This window comes from Nyctereutes procyonoides, unplaced genomic scaffold (assembly GCF_905146905.1).
Source record: "Nyctereutes procyonoides isolate TBG_1078 unplaced genomic scaffold, NYPRO_anot_genome, whole genome shotgun sequence".
Taxonomy (NCBI): domain Eukaryota; kingdom Metazoa; phylum Chordata; class Mammalia; order Carnivora; family Canidae; genus Nyctereutes; species Nyctereutes procyonoides.
The window spans coordinates 26509313-26525797 of record NW_026575136.1 but is presented as its reverse complement, the minus strand read 5'-3'; the positions used below and the strand labels follow the sequence as shown (position 1 = coordinate 26525797).

At 45.5% G+C, this 16485-nt stretch overlaps 1 protein-coding gene across 1 annotated transcript in view; it reads left to right on the top strand.

Moving 5' to 3' along the window:
* LOC129495565 (3-ketodihydrosphingosine reductase) overlaps positions 1-16485 on the top strand; it is a 39029-nt gene that overhangs the window by 18716 nt on the left and 3828 nt on the right. Inside the window, exons 7-9 of the mRNA XM_055303211.1 lie at positions 4918-5001; positions 8153-8236; positions 11584-11685. Coding sequence (XP_055159186.1) covers positions 4918-5001; positions 8153-8236; positions 11584-11685 — 270 coding nt within the window. The remainder of the gene's footprint in view (positions 1-4917; positions 5002-8152; positions 8237-11583; positions 11686-16485) is intronic.

Genomic DNA, 16485 nt, shown 5'->3' with positions numbered 1-16485 from the left:
GGGCTTAAATCAGCTACTGCCTAGCTCTCAGCTTTTAGACAAATCATTTAACTTGGTCTTTTTCCTTTGCTGTAAAACAAGAGGGTTGCGCTGAAAATATCATTTGGCTCTCCCGATGCTTATGCTTTAATATCTTAAAGATGTATTGATGAAAGCGAACGCTTTTTATTTTCCCAGTTAGTAGAGCATGTTGTGAAAGAGGATTAGCATCAAAATAAGTGTCACGGGGATCCCTGGGTGGCGCAGTGGTTTAGCGCCGGTCTTTGGCCCAGGGCGCGATCCTGGAGACCCGGGATCGAATCCCACGTCAGGCTCCTGGTGCATGGAGCCTGCTTCTCCCTCTGCATGTGTCTCTGCCTCTCTCTCTCTCTGTGACTGTCATAAATAAATAAAAAGTTTAAAAAAAAAATAAGTGTCATGATGTGACACTCAATCGTGGGAAGCTGACTTTGCATTGTCGTCAGATGGGGATGCATAGAGAGTACCACGTATACCTACCCAAAATCACACACTGAAAAGGAAGGTAAAATTCTTTCTATTGTGATAGAGACTGAAATATAATGCTACATCATGACATTGGAAGCCCAGAAAAGAATTGGTTGTGACCAGCCTTCTCATAATAAGAGTGTGATTTGGGTGTCCCGTTTAATGATTTAGATTAGGGAAGGGTTAGCAAATTTTTTCTGTGAGGGCCAGCTTGTAAGTGTTTGAGCTTTTGAGGGGTGGATGTTGTTTGTCGCAACTCCTGAAACCTAATGGTGAGAGCAGGAAAGCAGCCCTATGTGACAGATAGATAAATGGACATGGCTGTGTTCCAATAAAACTTTATTTATAAAAATAGGTGGAGATTTATCCCACAGGCCATAGTTTGCTGACCCCTGTTTTAAAAAATCCCCAGAGGAGCCCTCGATGGTGTGTGACAGAGGGCCACACTGCCCCGCTGTTGGACAAACATGGTACCAATGAGTTGTCCAGTCAGTGACATGATCATGATGTGCCACATGGGGACTGATCGACTGTGCCATTCTCCTCAAAAAAGGAACCGGCCCAAATTTCCTTTTTATCAGCTTGTTTAAAGCTCTTAGTCAGTAATAGGTTATAATAATATTTAGCCAATGAGGCTCATACGGCTGTGAAATTTCAAAACAAGAATACCAGTATTTCTCTTCTTTTGAAATGTTCACTTTGAAAGTCCCTTTGCAAATAACCATTTGATTTTTGTAAGTTTTGTGAGATAGGAGTGGCAGAAGTTGTTAGGCCACCTTATTATAGATAAGAACACTGAGTTTTCAATAGTTCATCCAGTTACTCAAAAAGACATCATTATTTTGCAACAAAAATAGTAACAAAGTGCTTGCCTTCTGGCTCCCTCTGCCTGGCTTCTGCAGCAGCTGATGTGTGGATAATTCAGGTCAGAAGTTGCCAGATTCATCTGGCCTGTTGTCTCGGCCTTCACTTTGGTCTCAGACACCTGGTAAGTGAGGGGCTGCGTTGGAAATGAAAAAATCTGCTTATTAGGTCTCTTTGTTCCTAAGTCTTTTCTTGCAAAGCTACTTCAGGACTCACTAATTTAGGGCAAAGTATATAATCTGGGTGGCCTGGTTTCATCACTTCAGGTAGAACAGAGATGTTACTAAAGAAGAGGGAAAAGGACATGAGTTGCTACGACAGAGTCCCCGAAGCGTCTTTGTGACAAGCGTGGTTCACACGCTGCACTGCACATAGCTGGCCTGGACCTGAAGTGCACTTGACTTTTGTCCATATCTAGACTTCATGAAAAATGTCCCCGCATAAATGCAAAATAAAATAAACATGTGCCATGAGGGAAATACATTCAGTAATCAAAATCTACTTTTGTTCATAACAGACTTGCATCAGAACAGTTGTTTTGGGGCACCTGAGTGGCTCAGTCGGTTAGGCATCTGCCTTCAGCTTGGGTCGTGATCTCAGGGTCCTGGGATCGAGCCTGATATTGGGCTCCCAGCTCAGTGGGGAGTCTGCTTCTCCCTCTGCCCCTTCCCCCTGTGAGTGTGTACATGTGTGTTTTTTCTTTCTCTCTCAAATAAAAATAAACAAAAAAAAACCCCAATTTTTTCTCTGCAAGTGTATGGTGTTGTGCCTGAAAACCTGGATGATTTGGTTGGCTTTGCCAAGGTGACTGATGTGTTATCTGTGAATGAAACAGACCTTATAGAATTGCTCAGACTAAGTACTTTTGGATAATCCTTCTTGGTTTAATTAACTCTTAAGTCTTCTTGTCCATCCCATCCTTTGCCTTGCAAACTAAAGTACGTCCCTAGAAATGTTTTGTGTACAATGAATAAGTTTGAAAGAATGGTTTGTTGCATTTTTTATCTTTTTTTAAAGCTCTTTTAGGCATAAATGCATGATTTAAAGATTCTAAAAGTTAATCTTTTTGGAAAGCAGACTTCTGACATGGGTTATACACAATGAGGTTGTAGCAGAGACCGAGTAAAAGAGAAATAGCCTTTGTGCTTCCTTCACCGGCCCATGCTCCCCTCCCTCAAGGGACGTTTGTCCCCACGGTGTTGAAAAGTAAGCTGCAGCTCATGTTCTAGAGCTTCTTCCAACACAGCTCTGGTCGTTTCTCCAGCAGAGAAAAGATGGGCACCCAGCCTTCGCTTTGATAGCATTAGGAACTACACATTTTTGGTGGGATTATTTTGATAATCGATTCTCTCTCGAGCAGTGGGTTGTATTTCTGATTGAAATGGAGATGAGGTAGGAGGAAGAAACTGATGAGGGGATGGTCAGTCAGCAGGGACAAAGACAAACACTGGGGTAAGGTAAGCAGAGGAGTCAGCCAGTGAAGTCCTGGCCCACAAAGTCTTTGAGAAAGTTGTGCTCTCCAGTGCTGTCTTAGCACGTGAAGCCTACCCAGCCGCCTTTCCTTTGCCCCTGGGGTTATGGGATTAGTTGATCAAAGGAAACTGTAGATATCGTTTGGTGTATCTCAAGTTCACCAATTATTTGACCAAGAGTTTCAGGAGACTGAAGATCCATGAGGGCAGAGGCTCTCTGAGGCTCTCTGAGTTGCCTCCATCCATATCTTCCTTCATAGACCGATACCAGCACACAGTAGCCAGTCAAGAAGTATGTGTTGGATGAATAAAGACAGGTGATTAAGTGATTAGCCACTGGAGGTAGCCAACCATAGCTGGAGAGAGTCATTTGGCCTCGTGATTGTAGAGAGGATACCAACACCCGGAAAGGGGTCGGGCCGTCTGTGCCCACCCCAGGAGAAAGCTGTTCTGAAAAGCTGGTTCAGCCATAACTCGGGTCTGAGAAACACTGCTTTGACATACTGTCTCACATTAGTTCAGGTGCCACAGCCCTTATGCTTTGGAGGAGGAGGGGGCCAAAGAAGCAGCAGAGAAACAACCGTGTCTGAGCAGAGTCGGCTTCAGGTTTTCCCACTGGGCCACTTCTCAGCTTTTTCGCTGGTGTTCTTGTCTGGTCTGTGTACCGCAGAGGGCAAGGCCGTGGGAGACAGTTTTTAAAGTCACTATCTCAAAAACAAGTGGAAGAGGAATTGCTTGCTCATCAACCTCACTGCCTGGCCCGAATCCAGAGCTATTTATGAGCAGAGCTGGGCCTTGACGCCGCATGCCCCATCAATGCTGAGTGAATGAGCTCTCTCACGCCCTAAGTGCATTGGAACTGAACCAACGAACACATCACCCTTTGCTAGTGTACTTTCCAGGATGGCTGGCCAGAAGCTTCTGCCTACATGCTTCTCCCAGACCCTCTCAGCTCCTCCCACAAGCTTAGAACTATGCCTCTCGGAGGGCCTCAGAGAGAGAAAGAGCTGTGTGATGAGATGGGACCCTGGGATGCTCTTGTCACTTTTCAGCCTCCTTGAGATACGTGGTGGCCTGCCTACCACCAGCTGCCTGTCCACTTCTAACTCTCCTAGGTGTTGTCCTGGGGCTAAACAATAGCAAATAGGAAGACAGAAATTTTGATGGTATGAACTTATCCCCCTTAGAGCCACTAGCATCAGGGCCAGATGAGAGTGGAGCAGAGCCGCTGAGGAGCAGGATCTTTGGGAAGGGTGGTATGTCCTGGTGGACTAGCAAGAGAATCTTCTGGAATCATCCCATTGGCGTGTGTTTATGAGTGGAGAATTTCAGCATGGAGGCCCAGTGGTGAGGTGAAGAAGACTAAGAGCTCATCTCAAGCTGGGAAGGAGTTTCCTCATATAAGTAGGGATGAGGTGGTCTTCGGGGAGGTGCGTGGCTGGTCTGACCTGAGACTCCACCCAGCGGGGAGAGTCCTGTTGGCTGGTTCTGGAGAGGATGGAAGAAGGGACTCCTGACTCCCTCCTGACTTCTGGAGGGATCCACATAGTTCCAGGCCTAGATCTGGGGTGGCACAGGAAGGGCCTAGGGAAAGGGTTTGAATGATCTTCACAGATCTTGTAAATGAAATCAACCAGAGTTTCCGAGGCAGCTGTGAAGGAAGCCAGATTTGTAGTCTGATGGCGGAGGAGTGGACCTGCCCCATCGGCCCAAGGCCTGAGTAGTGTCAGGGTTCGCGAGGGGGGGCCATGTGGACTTCCTGTTAGCTGTCCACCTTCCTCCTGGACAGCTCCCAGGGCCTCACCCCGTCAGCAGGGTGGGCAACACAGAAGGAGGTGGGTCCACTGTCTTCTGAAGTAGACGTTGGTGGGGTGAGCTTTTTGCCTTTCTTCCTGAATGATCTTCCTGGGGAGGAGTTTCCTGACCCCGCCAATGCCAGTTCTCCATTTAAGAATCACCCTGTTGGACTTACCAGCTTCTGAGAAAATCCGGGCAGTGTTCTTTCTGTTGCCCGACGGCCAGTGCCAGGGAGTAAGGGAAGAAGCAGAGCTGTACCTTGATTGCTGAAGGGGCGCGTGTTGTTTCTAAAATGCAGGTGAAGCCGTACAATGTCTATGTCACAGTCGCCTACCCGCCGGACACAGATACCCCTGGGTTTGCAGAAGAAAACAAAACCAAGGTAAGTGTTCTTCTGTGTCTGTTTTTAGCCTTTGACATTATAAACAAACCTCTTTTCCAATTTTCTGACTTTCTGCCCATCAGCCTGGAGTCCTTTTCACCAGTCAGAAAATTGAGTCCTTTTCAATTGACATGCTAGGTAGAGAGGCCTCTGGACCTTCTGGGGGAACTTTCATGTGGAGTCTTAGAGAATGCGGCCTATATTTTACGAGATTAGGATTTTTGCTAATAATCTTTGAAAGTTTTCCTAATAAGGTATTTTTAAAAAAAATTTTAATAAGGTATTTTTTTTAATAAGGTATTTTCTTTATGATGGGGAGCACAGTCTATATTTTCAAGTAACTAACGAGATGATATTCTTGACCAAGAACATTCTTTCCTCTCAACTTAAAACACCTGGTTGCCAATCCATTGTCTCCCTGTGGGGGTATAGTGGGCACCACGACTTAGCATTTCAAAAATGGATCATATGATTCCCTCATTCCTTCCGTTCATTACTTCTCATCTTATTGCCCAACACCCAACAGCACCCATCAGCCATAGCGCTCAGGCCAGTAACTGAGAAGCCAGCCTTGATTATTCTACTTCTCATCTGCTTGACCAGCATATCCTCTTGGCTCTACTCTCAGAACTTACCTGAATCAGATCTCTTTTTTTCCTTTTTTCTTTTTAACTGCAAATATCAGTGCCATGCTAGTAATGATAGTTGCCGCTGCTATTTTTGCCTGAACTGCACTTCATAGTCTTCAAACTGGTCTGCCTCCCCGTCTCTTCTTCACACAGTGGACAGTAATCCTTTTAAAGCATAAGTCAGATCTTGTCACTCCCCTGTTCAAACTCATCTTGTGCACAAAAGGCCAGAAACAAAACCAAAAAAACTGTTCTTGTGCAGCACAGTCTAGCAGAATTCTCTAGAATGGAGATGTTCTCTGTCTGCACTCTCCAATATGGTAGTCACATTGTTGGCTGTTGAACACTTGAAATGGGACCACTGGGACTCCATATCGTAAGACTGAATTTTGAATTTTATTTAATTTTGACTCCTTTAAAGTTGGCGTTGAGAAGCGCGTTGGTAGTATGGGGGTGAGTGTGGCTCCACTGGTTGTTCCCATCAGCCTAGAGTAGAATCCAAAGGCCGTGAGGTTTATTGGGTCCTGTACTGTGTAGACCTTGGCTACCTGTCCACAGTGCTGTCTGGTCTTCCTCTTGCCCTCAGCCATATCAGAGCCCTGTCTCTTCTTGAACTTACCCAGCTTTGGCCTTGCTTTGCTCTTGCTTTCCTTTCTGGATATTTAAATGGCCAATCCCTTGCTTTTTTCTCCCTCTGTACAGATGTCACCCTGAGAGGCCTTCCCTGACCCTCTTTATCTCATATATCACTCCCTTGAAATATTCACCATCCTTTCCTCTGGCTTTATTTTTCTTTATGATGCTTATCACCACCGGACATTTACATTATATACAATGACAGTCATGCTGAGCTGAATGCAAGCTTTGCAACTTTGTTCAAAGGAGACTTTTCTTTGCCTTGATGCGTAGTAGGCACCCTGCGAGCAAACAGCAAAGGAATCAAGTGGAGAAGAAAGGAATCCATCAGAACTTCCTACCTTGAATGGGCGTTGATTGGTTTTCTTCTCCTTTACAGTGATGCTTAGTAAGCGTGAGGCTCTGCAGCATGAAAATTGGCACTTATGCTCCATAGACTGTATATTTGCAAAAAGATGTTTATGATTTAGAAGTTTTTTTCCCTATTCATTTCTCTTTGGCTCTCCCTTTTAAGATTACAACTGTTTCAAAGAAGTAAATTTAAGCCAAATGCCCTGTCTCAGAATAAGCAGGGGTCTGCTAAGCAGATTTGCAACATTTGGTAACAGTCTTTTCGTTGGAAGCCAAAGCGGACACAGAGAGGTGATTTCCCTGTGAAGATTTGATTTTGATGTTAAGTTGGTTTTTTTCCCTCCAGTAGTAGTGTGTTGAGCAGACTTCTTTGAAGTCAAATTCTCTGTTGGTGTGTAAGCCCTTTAGGGGGCGCCGTCGGACTTTTAAATCTACTGTGTCTGGCGGGGGTTGTGCCAGCCTGGTGGTCTGGAGGAAGAAAGAAGAAAGGCCCCTTCAAAAGAGGCCCTTTTCTTAATTCAGGTTCATCAAGAAATACTTGACTTTTAGGAAGTGCTGGGTTTTTCTAATTTAAGAAAATACATTCTGTTTTTTTCTTTTCATTTTCTCAAGCCTCTGTGGTAAATAGAATTTACAGTTTCATGCAGCTTAAGGCTTTAGTTTTGAAACTTCTCATTGAAACCACCTTTGAAAGAATTGATGAGCACATCTTTATGTCACTGTAAAGAAGATTTAAAAAAAAAAAAAAAGACCTTGCCCACAAAGAACTTAGGAGGTAAAATGCAAAGACACACGTTGCTGTAATACGTATTAATGCAGCAATATGCAAAGACGAGAACGCGCTGCCAGTTAAGGATTCAGAAAAGGCTTTTTGAACCAGGTGGCTGTTGGGATGGACCTTTAACCACCTGTGACTTGGGGTTCCAACACACCAGCCTGCCAGGGGGCATGCAGCCACGCTGGACTCCATTCAGTGTTCACTGTCCTATCTTTCTTGTCGCCTCCTCTGTAGATCTCTTAGGAAACAGCTGTGTTGTTGAACAGGGGCTGGGCTGGGGCTGTCTCTGCCCAGGGCCTAAGCTCCATCCATATATCAAGCCTTTGCTGGCCAGGGAGTATGTTCAGAACGGAGGTGCTGGTCATAAGGCCAGACTGGCTCAGGGCGCATGGTCTAGGCTCTGCAGAAATGCTGCCGGTCAGGTGTCTGGCCAGCAGTGAGGATTTTACCAGAATTGTACCACTGATGTGTTCTCCTTCTAGCTCTGGCGGTCGTCACCGGAGCCGAGACCACACAGTGTCCCGCGGAGAGCGGCAGGGGCCTCCTTGTCTCACTGCAGCCGCGGGGCTGAATTCTGTACAGTAACCAGGTAGAAACTGATTTAGAATCCAGATGGACCTGATTCTAAAAGTAGGAGTCTGCTCAAAGGTAGAAGGCTGGAATTCTTCATAAAGTGAGGGAGAGAGGGTTGTTTAGACTTCTTTGCTCTTTAATGGCCCATAATAGTATGGATATGTCTGTTTTTTCCCACCTTTAGCCTTTGGAGACTCGGCTGATTTCAGAGACTGTATCTGTTTGCAAACCAGAGCAAGTGGCCAAACAAATTGTCAAAGACGCCATAGTAAGTACAACCTTGTTTTCTTTTTCTTTTTTTTTTTTAATTTTTATTTATTTATGATAGTCACACAGAGGGGGGGGGGCAGAGACACAGGCAGAGGGAGAAGCAGGCTCCATGCACCGGGAGCCCGACGTGGGATTCGATCCCGGGTCTCCAGGATCGCGCCCTGGGCCAAAGGCAGGCGCCAAACCGCTGCGCCACCCAGGGATCCCCACAACCTTGTTTTCTTTATTAATAGTCATACTGCTGTATTTCTGAAAAGAAATACTATATTTGCCCCAGGGCTTATCTGAAAATATAAATTACTGTGTCTTTTTGGTCAGATTCATATGTAATATTGGATCCTATTCCTCTTCCTTTAGACACTTTATTGATTCCATGTTAATTAGTAGGCTCCTGGAAACTCATTATGTACCTTAACCTTAGGAACAGATTGATGATAGGGATGCATGGGAACTTCGGTTCTTTCAAAAGAACATGAGACTTCCCTGTGATGTGTAAACGGTACACACTAGATTTCTGTCTACAGCCTGCTGCCTTCTTGCTGCTTCCCCACAGTACTTGCATTTGTAGAGAATTTTAGGCAGCTTTATTAAATGCTGGACTCTTCGATTAGGGATTTTTTTTTCTTTCACTTTCCTGCTTCCCGGTATCATTTTCCCAGATGTTCACTAATAAAGAAGTTCCTCCAAGCCCACTGGGTCACCATCCTGTCCAACCCGCTGATGTGCTTCCAGGCTGCTCAGTTTATTTGGAATCAAAAATGGTATCTTTGGAAACCACGTACCTGCCATTTTGTGCCACAAACTTATGACCCCATCCTATTAACCCACATGCAGAACAACATACAGTAAGCAGGGCTGTCTGTAAGCTTTAGACCTGTACCACATGTAGGAAGTTTGGGGACCCTTGAAATGAGGTGTCAGTGAGCCGGGCAGCTGCTCTGAGGGCCGTATGCTCTATGGCACGAGCCTGGACTGAGCAGAATATAAGAAACATCAAACTCTGTTAAGATACATACAGACATTGGAAGAACTGCGCCCTGACTGTATTCAGAGGCAGGGAAAGACGGCCCCTCTGAGTGGATTAGGCGGACTTTGTTTCTCCTGCCTACCTCAGATCAAAGCAAACACACTCAGTGCTTTCGATGATCCGAAATAGCTCTTTGTATTTTGGTAGGATTCATTTAGTCTGGTGGTTTTCAGATTTCATTTTTTGACCTCTTTACACACGAAACTGTTGGTAGTCCCAGAGACTTCTTTACATGTTTATATTTATCCATATTTGCCATATTAGAAATTGAAACTGCATAACCCAAAAGATATTTATTTATTAATCCATGTAAAAGGGCTACAGTAAATCCATTTTGTTTTTTTTCCACGATAATAATTTTCCAAAACAAAACTTTAGGGAGAAGGGTGCATTGTTTTACATTTCACCCATCTCTCTAATGTTTATGTTAATAGAGACAGATGGACCCTCATTGCTGCTTCCACATTCAGCTCACTGTAATATGTTGTTTGGTGTGAAGAATATTAAAAAATGTGCCCTTAGACAGATATGTAGTTAGGAAAGGGAGGAATATTTAATGGGCTTTTCGGATAATTGTGGACATTCTTTGATACTAAACCCAAACTGGATGAATAGTAGTTTCTTAAAGGTTAATTACAGTGTGGAATTGGAAACTACATTAATGAACTTCTTGTTCTCTTACGTTAAATTCCATTGGTCTTTGCACTTTGCATGTTTTGTGTGCATTCATGATTTTGTAGCATTATGCATTAGTCATCTGGAAAATACGGGTTCACTGAATTATCAAAAAAATTTACACCCACTCACCTCACTGCTGGTCTTACCACAAAACTCTTTACATATAGGGAAGCTGACAATCTCCCAATGGCAGGTAGGTTTTCACAAATCTTAATTTTTCCTTGAAAGCTCATATTTTAACATTGACCATAAAAGCTGCCAATGTTCCTTGAAGTGACAGGCTCATTTTATGCATTTTCCACAAAATGCCTCCCAAATACCCCAGTCTAAATAACTGTAGATTGTTTCATGACTTAAACAGTTAGAGGAGTGCCTTTCTGCAGGGCAGCTGTACCCCTTGGGTACAGAACACAGTAGAAGGCACTGGGTATATATTCTCTTTTTGTCACACAGAATAGTAAGAAGATTTGCTCTTAAGGGTTGAGACTTAATAAAATGATTAATTTTACTGCTTTTTCAAGAGCGTTTTATTTATTTTTTTGAAGATTTATTTATTAGAGAAAGGGCAGGAGAGAGAGAGCATGTGAGCAGAGGGAGGGGCAGAGGGAGAGGGAGAGAAGCAGACTCCCCGCTGAGCAGGGACCCTGACGCATGGGGCTCAGGGCTCGAGCCCATGAACCTGAGTTCACAACATGAGCTGAAGCCAAGAGTCAGATGCTCAACCAACTGAGCCACCCAGGTGCACTGCTTTATTAAGGGCATTTTGTTAATTAATTAATTGATTGATTAATTAATTAATGTATCTTAAAGATTTTATTTATTTAGTCCGAGAAAGAGGCAGAGACACAGGCAGAGGGAGAAGCAGGCTCCCTGTGGGGGAGCTGGATGCAGGACTTGATCCCAGGACCCTGGGATCGCGACCTGAACCAAAGGCAGACACTCAACCCAGGCATCACTATCAAGGGCATTGTAAAGCAAAAATGACCTTTTAAAATCTTTGGAAGATTTTAAAAATTCCTGTCTATTTATTGCTGCAAGTATACATGGCAGTGGAGAGGCACCGCCACTGTGGTTTGTACTGATTCATCAGTTTTGCCCATCAATGCAAATGTCAGTGAAAAAGCAGGTAAGGTCTTAGTATTATTATGATACTAATAGTAATTAGTATCATTCTGTGTTCCTGGATCCTCTGAAAAGGTCTCAGGACCCCCAGTGTTCATGGACCCACATTCTGAGGACCACGGGTATAGCCGTTCCATCCCACCTGCCAAGGCCTCGTTTGTCTATGAGAGTAACGTATGCTCTGTTACTCTCTTATGCCACCTAATGTGGATACCCTTCATTGTTTCTTTTTTTTTAAATCTTTAATAAATTTTTTTTTTAGAGAGAGTACAAGAGAGAGAGCAGGAGGGGCAAAGGGAGTGGGAGAGAGACAATCTTAAGCAGAACTCTGTGCCCAGTATGTAGCCCCATGTAGGGCTTGAACTCATGAGCCTGAGATCATGACCAGAGTCCATATCATAAGTTGGACACTTGCCCAACTGAGCCTCCCAGGCGCCCCACACAACTTCGTCACTTCTGATGTGTTGATTCCTTTCCTGGTCACTACTGCTGCCTCTTTTCTTGTCCTTCCATTTTAGCAAGGAAATTTTAACAGTTCCATTGGCTCAGACGGGTACATGCTGTCGTCCCTGACCTGTGGAATGGCTCCTGTAACTTCCATTACTGAAGGGCTCCAGCAGGTGAGCTATGCTTACACCTCCAGATGGACAGATGGAGGGACAGATCATGCCTCTCACTAAAGCCCAATGAGAAAAGGTTAACAGAAGACTCGGTAACTTTATCTGAGGAAGTGAAGAATTTTTACTGCAGTATCCATGCTTTCTTTTGCTGTGGCAGAGATAAGAAACTGGGACGCAGGTTAAAGATACCACGTGAGGGGTTCAGACAGGGGTGAGGTCTTCTGTGCTCCTGGCACTGTGGATAGAAAGGGATCGCCATCTCTGCTCTCAGGGTGTTCACTCAGGTTGTCATCTGAGAACCACTGGCCCTAGTGTCTGCGGTAGAGTGATGTAGGGTACCAGACGGCAGGCCAGACACCTCTTCTAGGTGAGTCCGGTCACAGGCAGCCCAGCTTAGGGAGGTGCAAGTCAAGGATTCAACACAGCCCTCCTCTTAGGAAAGCTGTGGTTCATCCAGGCCACACAGAAGTGAACCGCTCGTTGATGTGCTGGGGGGCCGTGTTTGCTGCTGGAGAATCAGAAGGGAAGCAACCTCTACAACCTCAGGGGCTCACGGTCTAGGGAGGAGATGGACAAAAAGGTGATACAAGGCAATGTAATAAAACAAGCCAACAGAGGGCTGGCTCTGCATAGACCGGATGATGGATGGTGGAATGTAGCTGGAGGGTGGAAGGCTGCCTGAGAAGGGGCTGTCTGCGTTCATGGGTGGTTTAGAACCAAGTACCAAGCTGTGTGCGGTAGACCATGTCCAGACTAAAAACCTGAATGACTTGGGTGTGGGCTTTTTCTCACTCTTCTCTTCCGTGACTTTGTTGACTCTCTCAGAGGTAGATGTCATATTACACATGAGCTCTGTGAGGACGGCCCCTCACAGCTGGTGCCTGGCATATAGTAGGAGCCACGGGCTGCCTGAGGAGAGCAAATGCATTAATTCCACACGTCCCGTAGCCGTCTTCTCCCTTCTCCCACTTGTATACGAGTGATGCCAGACCTAAAACTTCAGCCCGTGACTATTACCTCCACTCCAGTTCTGTATCAGTTTCTTTCAGGTGTTTTCCCTGGGCTGTGACCTCACATCTCCAGTTCAGCGTGCCTGCAGTAAAGCTGCATTTCCCAGCATTCCGTCCCCGCTGCCCCATCACCGATTCTGTATTGTCTCCGTGATTGGGGTCAGTGTTCCTGTTAACTCAAGAGCCCAGAGAGGAAGCAGGTGTCCGCCTGGACCCCCTCCTGCCCCGCATGTGAGGGGTCTCTCCTCCCTCCAGTCCTGGGTCTCAGGCTCTGTGAACCAGAGATTGTCAGCTGGGGACCCATGGACCTATAGAATGTTTTGTTCAGTTCATCTAGTATGAGTGTGCATGTTGAAATAAAATGGTTTTAAAGTCAGATTTTCCATAAATCGTCCAGATTTCAGACTTTTCGTGGAAAATCAGAAGGCCTAACAGCACAGGGTCTGCATTCTCACCTGGCAGTAATCGGCTGGGGCAGGTGGCTGCCGCTGCTGTTACACAGGACACGGCCCCCCATCCCCTTGACCTCACAGCACCCTGCCCCAGGCCTGGGTGCATCAGAATGTGCCATCACATTTCCATGCAGGATTTTCTGAACTACAAATCCACCTTGCATGGCAACCCTCACTGGCTCCCCAGTACCACTGAGGTAAAGGTTCTACTTCAGCTTGGGGCATAACCCTCTGACCTTTGACCTTGCTCACCTTCCTGCCCCTCCTCCTCTTTCCATGATCTTGTCTCTGACCATCCAGCCCCAGCCTTCCTTTGTCTGACCAACTTCCAGCCTTCTTTCAGGTCTTACTTTAGGTGATGCTTTTTCTAGAAAATTCCAATTTCTTAGACTTAACTATTTTAGCATTTTGGCATGCTGTGTTCTGGTCGCTTTTTCTTGATTTTTTTCTTTCCCTTATTTTTATTTATATATATATTTTAAATAATATACTCTTTTTAGGGTAGTTTTATGTTCATAGAAAATTTGAGTTGAAATTATGGAGTTCCCATACACCCTGTCTTCCTATCTCCATGGGACGTCGGCACGGTTGATGAGCCATATCCAGCCACCAGTATTACCTGAAGTCCATGGTTTACATTAGGGTTTACTCTTGGTGTCCCACACCCTTCCTCAGGGTTTTGACAAGTGTGTACTGACATGTATGTCTGCTGACATGTATGTATGTGACCACGTGTCCACCATTAGGCTGTCACATGGAGTAGTTCCCCACCCCAACATTTACCCATGCCCCTCCTGCTCCTCCCTTCCCCCTGTCCCCATTGTTTTGCCTTTTTCTGCTTTCCTTTGGTTCTTGAGCTTTTTTCTTTTTTTTTTTAAAGATTTTTTTTTTTTTAATTTATTTACGATAGTCATACAGAGAGAGAGAGAGAGAGGCAGAGACACAGGCAGAGGGAGAAGCAGGCTCCATGCACCGGGAGCCCGACGTGGGATTCGATCCCTGGTCTCCAGGATCGCGCCCTGGGCCAAAGGCAGGCGCCAAACCGCTGCGCCACCCAGGGATCCCTGGTTCTTGAGCTTTTCAAAGTTATCTGAGCACACCCTTCAGAGAACCAGTGTTTTCAAGGCTCTGTGGGAACAACAACCACCCTATTGCTGCATGCCCCCCTCACCCTTCTCAGACGCAGCCGCACTGTTCTGTAGGCTGGGCCTCCACATCTCTATTGAGAGTGTTCCTGGAGTGAAGACTTACACAGGTGCCTCCAGGCTCCATTTAGAGTGTATCCAGAGTGTAGACTTATATGGCTGCCTCCAGGCTCCATCTAGAGTGTATCTGAGTGTGGACTTACACGGCCACCTCCAGTCTCCATCTAGAGTGTATCTGGAGTATAGACTTACATGGCTGCCTCTAGTCCCCATCTAGAGTGTATCTGGAGTATAGTAGACAGCAGCCTCCTGGCTCCATCTAGAATGTATCCGGAGTGTAGACTTTAGATGGCAGCCTCTAGTCTCCATCTAGAATGCATCTGGAGTGCAGACCTACACGGCTGCCTCCAGGCTCTATCTAGAGTGTAGACTTAGATGGCAGCCTCCTGTCTCCATATAGAGTGTATCCGGAGTATAGACTTAAATGGCAGCCTCCAGGGTCCATCTAGAGTGTATCTAGAGTGTAGACTTACACGGCTGCCTCCAGTCTCCATCTAGAGTATATCTGAGTGTAGACTAGCCTGGCTACCTCCAGGCTCTATCTAGAGTGTATCTAGAGTATAGACTTATACAGCCAACTCTGTGGATTTCTCAGGTTGGGGTCCAGCATGGGCATCTTCCAAGAAGGAGGAAGATTTAGGTCCTCACAGTCTCCTCCTTTCACTTGCAGCGTCCTCTCCATTCCCACCCTCCCTTTTAACTTCTTTTTTTTTTTTAATAGATGTTATTATTATTTTTTTTTAGATTTTTATTTATTTATGATAGTCACACACAGAGAGAGAGAGAGAGGGGCAGAGACATAGGCAGAGGGAGAAGCAGGCTCCATGCACCGGGAGCCCAACGTGGGATTCGATCCCGGGTCTCCAGGATCGCGCCCTAGGCCAAAGGCAGGCGCCAAACCGCTGCGCCACCCAGGGATCCCTCCCTTTTAACTTCTAATGTGATTTTGGGTGGATCTGTGTTTGAGACAATCATTGTTATGGCTACGTGAATGCTCTTTACAGATGAACTCTGTAGTATACATAATTAATTTTCCTTTACCTTTTCTTTTCCCTAGAACCATTACTGACCTTTTTCTGTGTTCTTAATAATGACTGTCTTCCTTTCCTCTCAGAAATATCAGACTGTCTCTCAGTTTCCCTTCTGGAAGAAATCCTTCCTGGAGCCTTCTGAGCTACCTGTCAGGCCTGCCTGCCTTGTGTCTGGAGTCTCCTCTGCCTCTCATCTGTTCTGGGTCACATGATGTCATCTTTCTTTGTGGGCCCCGTAATGTGGCTTTTCTAGTCTTCTACTTTTCTGAAAAGGCACCCATGGGAGGCAGATTGTCTGAGAACTAGCGTATTTGAAAATGCTTCTCTTTGTTGTTCTGTGCCTTTAAAACATTCCAGTCTGAGGTGTTGCAGGGAGAGCGAGTTGGCAGAAAGCTTGGCGATTAGTAGATACCCACTGTCCCAACCCAACACAGGAATGACCTGCCTCTAGTTGGGTATCTTTCCAGTTACCGAAGATGCTCATGGAGGGCAGGCTGTGTCTTTCTCACAGTGGTGGCACCTAGCATAGGGTCTGACTCTTGTGATCAGAACATATGTCTTAAACCAGAAAGCCTTGATGGTAGTTGGGATATTTGGGGTGCTGGAGTGGATCTTCCTTAGCTATTAGAACCTGAGGACTACCAAGAATAACTATTTTGTTCTCTGTATAATTTGAATTTATTCATTGGGCACCTAATTCTAACAGGCACATGTACAGGGGGCCAGAGCAGAAAGCTTCTCTGCTCAGTGTTTTGCTGATGCTTATGGAGTTTTGTTTTCTTATTTTATTTTAAAGATTCTATTTATTTGAGAGGGCGAGAGAGAGAGAGAGCACGAGGAGGGGCAGAGGGAGAAGCAGACTCCCTGCTGAGCAGGGAGCCTGACTTGGGACTCACTTCCAGGACCTTGAGATGAGATCATGACCTGAGCCCAAGGCAGACGCTTAACCCACTGAGCCACCATCCAGGCTTACCCCAATTTGGGAGTTTCCATCATGCTTATCCTGGGAGCAGATTAGAAGATGTGTCTTAGAAACTCTTGATTAGAGAATATTTTAAAACCCCTTGAAGTGAGCTGTGGTGTTGTGCCGTGGAACGAGCTC